The following is a 10,370-nucleotide window of genomic DNA, read 5'->3' on the forward strand; positions in this document are numbered from 1 at the left end:
CTTTGTCGCAAACTAGGACTTTTAATTATTCCAAATTTACAAAATACAATGTATTTAAAAAAAATGTCTGTATCTACAAAATTTACAATTTGAGCTTAATAGCCGAGATTTTGGATTTGTCCTTTTTTTCAGGCTTTTTGCTCGATTTTATTTTAATTAAACTCTGAACTTCATCTTGTAATTGATTGAAGAAGGCAGTCGAAGATTTTGTCGTCTTATGATCTTTTTCGTCCATTTTTATAACATTTCGGCTCTTTGTTAATTTCTCTACCGCCTTAGCCGATTCCTTGTTTCGTTTTTTACGAACTTCAGACACAGCTTTAAGTTTCTCCTTCGCTTCTTTAGCTTCTTGAATTTCTCGTTGTTTCTTTTTCCTTTTTCGAACTTCGCGTTTCTTGTCTGTTTTTGTTCTTTCTCCTTTTCCAAGATAATCTCCGCGTTTTTTGGCTGTAACAAAAAGTTAATAATTTAAAAATACGTAGTCGAGTTTTTAAAATAATTAAACAACAATCGGAGATAATATTACCATGAACTTCCTCAGGAGCAAGCAACGTTGCATCACTTGTCGATACTGGAGCTACTTCTTCCATGCTGACAGCAGGTATATTACTGACAATCTTAAGTTCTGGTTTAGCCTGAAATTTAATTAAAAATAATTTTTTTTATGTCTACAATACCTTAAGAAAACTATTAAATCAATAATAATTTTACTCACTGGTATAGGAGTGTAATGATAATTAGAAAGCGCGTCCAACTTTTTCATTACTGAATGCATCATTTCCTTTATTTCAATGTGTTCCTTAGGTTCAGCCTCTTCAGTATTTTGCTCCGGATCCAAAGCTTGCTTTTGCTTGACATATTCCTTCTCATAAATTTCTGCCAAACTTAATTTACTTTTCTCCTGATCCATTATTAACTTCTTTTTATATTCAGTTGGTGTTTCTACTGGTTTTATTTTTTTCTCTACATCGTCCCAAGCTTTATCTTTTATTCTCTGTCGAATAATGTCTTCCAAGTCTAGAGTACATTGTTCGGTAATAATTGGCGGTGGTCTAGAAACAACGTCAACTTCTACAAAGTCTTCGAGAAGTGAATTTTGCGGTCGATTCGAAGCACTAACTTCTCCCTTTAATTGCCATGGTTTCTCGGATATAGCTTCCTCTTCTAATACTTTAATTTTTTTATTAATTCGTTCCTGTCGTTCTTCAAGCGAGGATTTTACTTTCTGTTTCTCTAGCTTTTCAGAATTATCATCTGACTCATTTGACTCCTCGGAATCGAGAGGTAAGTTAAACTTGACTCGTTTTGCTGCTGGAGATGTTTGTTCTTCAGAATTCTCCATCAACTCACCATCTGATTCTAATTCTTCTTCATTAGAAAAATTTCCTTCTTGCTGCGATTGTTCTTGGTTATTTTCTGTTTCGCCATCTGATTCAGGACTGTCGAAAAAATCTGCATATTTAACAAGTCTTCCATTCTGTGTTTCTTCGTTCTCATCCTCGTCATCGGAGAAATCATTAAATAAATCAACAAACTCATCATCCGAGGTTACCTTCGTTTTACTCAAGTTCTTTGATTCTTTTCTATCTTCTCTGTTTAAATATTCATTTAATTCTTGTATTTTAAAAAATTTATCATCTACTATGGAAGGTTCTTGTTTTCGTTTTTTTGTTTTGTTCATTTTACTGTTGGTATTTGTACTTTCAGATTCACTGCCTGAATTTTCTTCTGCGCTATTTAATTTATCGTCAAATTCTTCATCACTCATTTCTGCTTCATCATCATCATCATCATCATCATCGTCGTCGTCATCATTTTCATCTTCTTCAGACATTCTTTTAGAATTCTTTTTTGATTTCAAATCATCCAAAAATTCCAGAGGTTGTGTTAATTGTTTATTTGATAAAAGTTTTGATATGTCAGCTATTAATGCTGGAATTACATGATCATTCTGTAATTCGATTTGCTGCCAAATTTGTTCTTCATCAAATCCATCAATTATTAATTCCGGAAGAGATTGAGCTTCATTGTCTGTTTTTTTCTTTGTAAAATCGTAAAGAATTTTTGTTGCTCGTTTGAAGGATTTTGCTGCTTTATCCTGAACGCTGAAATTTAAAATTAGTGTCTGTTTATTTATAGAACCAAAAACAATTATAAAAATTCAATTGATAAAAGAACTAGATTTAAAATTTTTAATATCGACATGTATTTTAAGAAATTTGCTATATCTATTAGACTAATACTTTGAAAAATATAGAAAAACTAGAAAAATATCAAAAACCTAACCTATTAACAACAAAAAATTATGTTTTTTGAAAACTTACTTGAAAAATAATGTTGGGTCTGAAGTATTATCTTCGATTATAGATAGAATACTGTTTATAAAACTTTCACTGGTCATTTTGAAAGTTTCATTTGGTTTACAAGGCAATTATTAGTATTTTATTTTTTATAATAAATAAAAGTTTAACTTGACATTCAACACGTGCAAAATCGGAAAACATTTACTGCGCATGCGGTTTACTTTGTTAGCAGACGACAAAATTTAAAGGCTTTAAAGGAAGGAAATTGTTTGTTTTGTGTTTTCTTGGTTTTCTTAGAAATTTTAAAAGAAAATATCCGAAAAATATTATAATACTGTATGAAAATAAATTATAAAATATATAGATTTTGAAACTAATGTAAATAATGAATCATTGATATGTAATAAAGTTGAGAATAACTTTGTTTAAATGATACGACACATCGGATGACAAGTGGTGATAAATGACAATTATTTAATTTATTCTCTTTTCATCAATGATTTTAAGGACTTTAAGTAAGTAAAATTAATGTAGTATACAAAAATTTCATTATACAAGAAAAAATTTACATTTATTTAAATTTTAATATTTAATAATATCTAAATTTTGATATTTTGTCAGGTTAAATTGTTTCCTCTGGGTGATCGACATTTTCCTATATCTCAGTTTTTAATTAATTTATGACAATGATTGGAATGCGAATGAATGCATTTAATGATGCGGGTATTGGAGAACCAGAACAAGATGCAAATTCAGCTCTCATAGAGCTAGATAAAGGTATAAATTTGATTTAAATCTCATTCTAATCTCTATTGTACACACGATTACAAGATAATGTTATCAATTATATTTTTCAGGATTACGTTCTAACAAAATTGGAGAACAATGTGAAGCAATAGTTCGGTTCCCTAGACTTTTTGAAAAATACCCTTTTCCAATTTTGATAAACTCCCTCCTCTTGAAACTGGCCGATGTATTTCGCATGGGAAGCAATTTTTTAAGAGTTTGGGTTCTAAGAGTCTGTCAGCAAAGTGAAAAACATTTAGACAAAATATTAAATGTTGATGAATTTGTCAGACGGATATACAGCGTTATACACTCCAATGATCCAGTTGCCAGAGCACTCACTCTCCGAACTTTAGGCAGCATCGCAGGCATAATTCCTGAACGCCAACAGGTTCATCATAGTATTCGTAGATCTCTAGACTCTCATGACTCTGTTGAAGTTGAGGCTGCAATTTATGCAGCTCAAATGTTTGCTGCACAATCTAAATTATTTGCCGTTTCAATGTGCAGCAAAATCTCTGACATGATTAGAGGACAAGCAACTCCTGCTTCTATGAAACTGCAACTTATACCAATTTTGCAATATATGCATCACGATACTTCAACTGCTTCAATGGTAAATTATTGATGTTCATAAAATAAAAATATCGTAATTCGGTTTTAAAGCTGTGCATTTGTAGGTAAATGAATTATGTATGGAACTACTGGGAAGTTACCCAGCAGTGGAATTTGTGAGAGTAACTCTCAGTGCATTGACGACTCTAGCTTCTGCAACTTTAATAGACGTTCCTGGTCAAGTGGCTCTGCTTTTAAAATATTTGCATGATGATCCACGGTTATCCATTAAAAGACACGCGCTTCATCAACTACATTCTTTGGCTCAAAAAGGAGCTCATCTTTGGCCTCAAGGCGCTCTTACGAATTTAGTCGGTATGTTGAATATTTCAGATATATAAGATATTTCATGAAACACTAAAAATTAAAATAAAAATTTTTAAAAAATTTATTTACAGATAGTACAACAATACTTTTACAAGAAGGGACGGCAAATTCTGATCTTTTGGTCAGAACATTAGACGTAATAGAGGTAAATCACTAAATCAAGTACGAGAGTAAATAATATTATTCAGTTTTGAAAATCATTCAGTTTAAAAATTTCAATTTAGGTTTTAAGCCAGAGCGCAATAACTTGTGATGCTAACAGACTAGAAGACAGTCCTCTTTTATCTCTTTGCCTGAACGCTTGTTATTCACCGGATCCTATTGTTGCTGTCAAAGCTGTTACAATTCTCGCTAGAATTGCTTGTTACTGGTATGAATAACAAATTTTGTTATTCAAATGTATTGAATGTATAATTTTCACTTTTTGTTATTTTCAGCTATGAAGAAGATTTGCAAGATTCAACAGCACTTTCAAATACAAGAATAGAGGAAGTAATTTCTTGTCTCGAGTCCCTAATTATGCTATTGGCGCTCGATGATAAATACTTGTATCAATTAAAAGTTTGTTTACACTCAACAGTGAAACTTTGTCAAGCACATCGCAATCATTGTCCCGAATTTGTCGATGCAATTGGTTCTACCTTGATTAGTGAGAATTCAGAAAATCGACAAAGTGATAATCAAACCATCGCATTGTGTGAAGCTTTAGGTGCCATTGGAAGTCTTGGAGAAAATATTCTTCTTCCTCTTCTTCCAGATATTTTAGTGAAATTAAGACAAACCACACACGCTCATATAAAGGTTAAAATCTATTTTTTGCAATATTTGTTTTTATCTGTCTAGCGAGTTAATAATTTATTTATTTTGATTAATGATTAATGACTTTTTTCTGCTTTAGTCAATGCTTTGTACTCTTCTTTTCCAAATAATCGCTTGCGGTCACGAGTGGAATGTCGAGTGTTTAGAGGAAATAGAAAATGTCATAAAGAACGTCGATGGTTGGACAAAATATCGAATTGGACGGAGTGCTGCAAGATATGGACATCATGAAATTGCTACTCGTATTTTTAAAGAATTGAAAGAAGCCGTTGCCTCGGAACAATTGCATTTTTGGCTTTCTGGATTGGAACTTGTGACAAATGCCGAAGCTCATTTAATGTAAATTTGCTTTTCCCATATTTTTCTCATCTCTTTCATTTATTTTTTCTGTTTTTCTATTTCTATTTTTTATTTATTCTAACTAGGGAAGAAATGTGCGAAAGTGAATCCAAAAGTAGTATTGTGGAAAAACTGAACGGAGCGATTTCACGTTATGCGAGCGCTTGCGCTTCTTTGAAAGCTGCCAGTACTCCTCTTCGAAGTCTTCACTTCCGAAGTGAATATGCAAAGCTTCGCTGTGAATTTCTCCAGGCTTTAGTGCAACTTTTGCATGCTTGCAGGCAAGAAAACTTGAAATATATATGTATTTCAATTTTAATGTGAATCTATTAATCACTGCTATCTTTAAAACAATAAATTTTCATTTTTTTGTAGATGTTTGTGCACTGCACCTCCATACGCAATCGCAGGTCATGAAGCTTTAACAGTTAAAGACGATCTCCAAAGATATGGTCGAGTTACCTTCCAAGTACGTTAAAATTAAAAAATACAAGCTTACTTTTAACTTTAAAAGACAATCAATAACTATTTTTTCTTTTTCAGCTTAGAAAATCTGTTCAAGAATTTAAAAATTGTGCCGAAAATTACCAGAAACTTTATGAATCTGCTTTTGATGCTGACCCAGAATCTCTTGACAACATTCGAGCGTATCCTTTTAAATATTGAAACTACTATTTTTTAGTAGACATTAGTTTTAGCAAATATTTTCCTTAATGCTTTGCAGTCTTCAAGATATGTGTCAATTAATGGCAAATAGTGTAGAGCGTGTTTGTGGAAAACCTACCGTATTTAACATCTATCAACCGAATGAGGGTGAATTTAATTTTGGTACTACGGTAGAAATGCGTCAACTTTCTCGATGCTGCTCAAAACTGAGACAATTGGCGCCCTCGAATGAATTGAATCAAGTTGCGGGAATAACTCACTTGAGAGTGAACTGTCTTATATCCCAGGTGTCTCTATTGGCTGTGGGAAAAATGAGACTTCCAATACCTCGATATTTTTTCCAGTCTCTGCAAATGACAAGTGTCAAATTGTCAGTGTCGCCACAACCTCGAGTTTTAGGCGAACCCGTCTCTGTTCCCCAGGGAAGTCAATTGGCTTTAAAAGTGGAAGGTGTATTGAGACATGGACCCAAACCTTATCTGTTTCGTTCCGTCAGTGCTGTTCGTATTTCGATTTCCTCTACGCCTCCCTCGAAAATTAATTCGGACCAAAAGGTATTTAATATTAAATAAGTTGACATACTTTGTAATAAGTTGATAATTTTGTAATTAAATTTCCAAATTCCTAGGATTCAAATATCAATGAGTTGCAACAAACGGTAATACCTCACAGAGATTTCTTCGCCTGTGAATTTCTCTTATCGCTCGGTAGCCCCGTTGCAAACGCAAATAGTTGTACGAGCAATTCAGGAGGTGGTGGAAATTACCAAGTGACTGCGAGTGCAAGTTTGATTGACAAAAGTGGCAACATTTGGAAATGTGGACCCCGATCGACACTTCAAGTTAGAGTCCACGAAGAACCGACGAAACGAAAGATACCTTGACTTCGAGGTTTAAATCACTTTGGATTCGGCATATGATAAACAGTAGATAGGTATGAATTATAATCAAATAAAAATATTAGGTATAATTAACAGCACAGTCATGTCGATCTGACACAAAATATTCATTTTCGTGTCACTTGACTTGAATTTAGTTTTTTAGTTTAAAAATAAAAACATTTTAATCTTGGTACGGACGTCGTAAATTTTAGTTATTGGTTCAAAATTGATAACAAACGCCTTTTTTGTTTTAAATTTTATTCGTATAAAATATTTATATTTATATACAATATAGCAAAATGGAATGTATATGAACTTCAACTTGTGCATCATTGTACAAGTTTTAAACTGAAATTCACAATTCGAATGTTTATAATTCTGTATTTACAATTTACATACTTTTATAAAAAATTGAATATTTCTACAATTTGTGACACAATTTTTTCTATTTAAATTTTAAATTCAACTAATAGTTTAATTTTGAGATTCACTACAAGAACTACAAGACTTTAAAAAAGTCTTTCTTGCCTCCGACTTTCGAAACCAATTCTATTCCTGAAATTTTCATGGTATTTGGTGCTGCAGCAGCTTTACACATATCATAAATGGTAAGGGCTGCAACGCTTACTGCAGTAAGAGCTTCCATTTCGACTCCAGTTTTTCCAATGCATCTAACCTCAGATAAAATTTCGACTCTCTCCAGATCATCATTTAGTGTTAACCATACATTCGCATAAGTTATCGATAAAGAATGACACAGGGGAATTAAATCTGCAGTTTTCTTTGTAGCCATTATACCTGCCAATTGCGCAACGGCAAGTACATTTCCCTTTTTTATGCTATTTTCGTTTATCAATTTCATTATCGTTGGGCCAACGTAAATATGTCCTTGGGCTTGAGCGATTCGTTTAGTTGTCTCTTTAGATCCTACGTCCACCATGTTACACTTTCCAGTTTCATCAACGTGTGATAAAGTTGAATAACCCCTTGAGATGCTGCGAGAATCTAGGAAATGTCTTTTTGTACTAAAAATTTCATTATGCAATTTCAATTCGATTGTATATGAATTATTTTCTAGCTTATTAGTAAGTGACTCGTTATTTATCTCTTTTTGCACTTTCTTATTATGCTTCCGCAGTAGTCTTCTGATAAAAGCTGCAAAATAAATGTTTATCAATGATTTGTACTTTTCTGATGGTAAATCAAATTAATCAATTCATATTTAATTAACCACCGATGAGAATCATTGGCCGATTTTCCATTTTGCTCAGGTTAAACATTCCTGTAAGAAGTGTTAATTATAAATTACAATTTAAATCATTTTTTATAGACAATATTTTTTATTTATAGATAATTTATTTTACCAGCATGTTGTTTATTCTTTTGCATAACAGCTGATTTTATCAAGTTTTTCAAGTCGTTTTTGGACATACAGTTTCGAATAGCATCTCTTAATGAAACTTCACCTTTTCCTTCAAACAAACAGACTTTTAAATTCCCATCAGCTGTGATTCTTAACCGATTGCACGATGAACAGAAATTTTGACTCATGGAAGTAATAAATCCAATTTGTCCTTGGAAGTCTTGAACTTTAAACGCCTAAAAAAATATTGTTTTGATTTCAATACTGATTTTTTAACTATAATTAAAGTTTCAAAAAGAATATTTACCTTTGAGGTGTCGTTAGGTTTGTCAGAAATTTTTTCCAGTTCAGGAAATTCTTTTTTAATAATTCCCAACATTTCATTAAAGGAAACCATTTTCTTCTCCTCCCATTCATTTCCAGAAAATGGCATGTACTCGATAAATCGAACATCTACTGGTTTATCTCTAGTAAAATTAACAAAGTCCACCAGTTCGTCTTCATTAAATCCTCTCAATATGACGCAATTCACCTGAATTTAATATTTAGGTTAAAATTAAAATTTTAAAATCATAAATGACTTTAAAGATTTATGATTTCTTTTGTTTAAAGTAAATTACTTTGACTGGATTATATCCTAACTGAACTGCCAAGTCTATAGCAGCTATTACTCTAGACCAACCTCGTCTTCGAGTAAATTTCTCAAATCGAGATTCTTTAAGGGTATCTAATGATATGTTCAGACCATCCAAACCAGCTCTTTGAAGTGACGGCAGCTGACGTGTTAATGTCAAACCGTTTGTTGTCATTGCAATACTCTTCAGACCTTCAAACTGCTTCAACCCAGCTGTAAAAATTCACTATTTATATTTTTTTTCGTTTTCTTAAACATCAAGTTTTACAAAATAATATTTACCAATAATATCCACAATATCTCTACGAACAGTAGGCTCTCCTCCAGTCAATCGGATTTTTTTAACACCCTCTTCAACAAAAATATCTGCTATTTTAAGTATTTCATCCGTGGTAAGAATATTATTTCTAGCAGATAGTTTTACACCTTCAGCAGGCATACAATACAAACCTGAAATGAAATTAAAAAATAAACTATTGTATTGTAAAATTATAAACGTTAATATTTTCTAAAATTCCCATTACATCGAAGATTACAACGTTCAGTCAGTGATATTCTCAAGTAATCATGATGTCGACCAAAGGAATCATTCAGTACATTTTGTTCGACATTTTCTTTTATTTTCTCCCGGAATTTTTGAATCTAGAAAGGAAAATAAGTAATTCACAGGAATTTAGTAAACATAAAATTTCTTTTAAATAAATAATTAAAAAGTATTCTTACTCTGGGTGATATGCCAGCGACTGTGGCGAATTCAGAAGCACATATTGTTGCAAGTCTTTTAGTAATAAAAATTGACCGAAACATCTGAAGATACAATAAATAGAAGAAAAATAATTGATTACAAAAATCGAATATTATTTCTGAATAGACGTAAAAATAAGGAAAAAAGAAACTCACCTTATACTCGTATTTTACTTACAGCGCAGAAAATAAACATATCTTTTTTTAAATGTATAAATAGAATCCTATTAAAGTGTAAAACAACAAAATAATAAGGAAATTAAAATTGACACGTGAAATAGTGAACACGTGTTTTTAGAAAGTAAAACTTGTCCATTAACGTTTTTTGTATTACTGATAATTATTTTAAATTTATCTCGTAAGAAAATCTTATAGGACTGACAAAAAAAAGCTGATTACGCTTATTAGACATATCTACAATTTATTTACTCGTACAATCAGAAGCAAATTAAAAAAAAAATATCATATCACGCTTTCTAGAGATAATGCTGGATAATGCTCATACCTAGTTGACATAAATTTTACAATTTACATAACTGTCAAATTTATTTCGTAAATGGTTATTGAGTTCTTTTAATACAATAAATTTCTTTTTTTTTTAGCTTTTGTTATGTAATTTACTTAAATGCATAGTAAATGCAAGTTTAATGAAGTAAATTAAGTAAATATAGTTTAATTTGGTTATGTCAGTGATAAGAATTTAGTCGTTTCTTTATCTAAGGTTGTCATTCCTGCTCATTGTGATTTCTATAAAAATTTTAATTTTGAAAGTGAAGTTAATAATATTCAAATCGTAATGTTAATTACAACTCTTTTCTAATTAGAACAAATTTTTCAAAGTTAATTGATAATTCAAATAAATAACAAGTAGAAAGTAAAACAATTGAAACAATA

At 31.4% G+C, this 10,370-nt stretch overlaps 3 protein-coding genes across 4 annotated transcripts; 1 reads left to right on the forward strand and 2 right to left on the reverse strand.

Moving 5' to 3' along the window:
• Position 1: 1 nt before the first annotated feature.
• Positions 2 to 2,517, reverse strand: LOC122512097 (U3 small nucleolar ribonucleoprotein protein MPP10). The gene is made up of 4 exons (XM_043627741.1): positions 2,325 to 2,517; positions 716 to 2,105; positions 527 to 635; positions 2 to 447 (listed from the first exon to the last, which is right to left on the reverse strand). The coding sequence occupies exons 1-4, from the start codon at positions 2,399 to 2,401 to the stop codon at positions 83 to 85; spliced, it is 1,941 nt and encodes a 646-aa protein (XP_043483676.1). The 5' UTR covers positions 2,402 to 2,517; the 3' UTR covers positions 2 to 82.
• Positions 2,518 to 2,558: 41 nt separating this feature from the next.
• Positions 2,559 to 7,164, forward strand: LOC122512095 (integrator complex subunit 7). Its single transcript, XM_043627732.1, has 13 exons — positions 2,559 to 2,818; positions 2,925 to 3,080; positions 3,161 to 3,705; positions 3,770 to 4,019; positions 4,103 to 4,176; positions 4,256 to 4,401; positions 4,469 to 4,832; positions 4,930 to 5,189; positions 5,276 to 5,470; positions 5,565 to 5,658; positions 5,733 to 5,836; positions 5,914 to 6,409; positions 6,484 to 7,164. The coding sequence occupies exons 2-13, from the start codon at positions 2,984 to 2,986 to the stop codon at positions 6,736 to 6,738; spliced, it is 2,880 nt and encodes a 959-aa protein (XP_043483667.1). The 5' UTR covers positions 2,559 to 2,818; positions 2,925 to 2,983; the 3' UTR covers positions 6,739 to 7,164.
• A 60-nt stretch (positions 7,165 to 7,224) lies between these two features.
• Positions 7,225 to 10,175, reverse strand: LOC122512098 (molybdenum cofactor biosynthesis protein 1). Of its 2 annotated transcripts, XM_043627742.1 has the most exons (9): positions 9,633 to 10,174; positions 9,456 to 9,539; positions 9,257 to 9,374; positions 9,015 to 9,182; positions 8,719 to 8,945; positions 8,406 to 8,630; positions 8,100 to 8,334; positions 7,970 to 8,017; positions 7,225 to 7,890 (listed from the first exon to the last, which is right to left on the reverse strand). In XM_043627742.1, the coding sequence occupies exons 2-9, from the start codon at positions 9,537 to 9,539 to the stop codon at positions 7,235 to 7,237; spliced, it is 1,761 nt and encodes a 586-aa protein (XP_043483677.1). In that variant the 5' UTR covers positions 9,633 to 10,174; the 3' UTR covers positions 7,225 to 7,234. The 2 variants fall into 2 exon arrangements, with proteins under 2 accessions (XP_043483677.1, XP_043483678.1); XM_043627743.1 differs by lacking the exon at positions 9,257 to 9,374 and having other exon boundaries at positions 7,228 to 7,890; positions 9,633 to 10,175.
• Positions 10,176 to 10,370: the final 195 nt, after the last annotated feature.

This window comes from Leptopilina heterotoma, unplaced genomic scaffold, assembly GCF_015476425.1.
Source record: "Leptopilina heterotoma isolate Lh14 unplaced genomic scaffold, ASM1547642v1 Lhet_95, whole genome shotgun sequence".
NCBI classification, from domain to species: domain Eukaryota; kingdom Metazoa; phylum Arthropoda; class Insecta; order Hymenoptera; family Figitidae; genus Leptopilina; species Leptopilina heterotoma.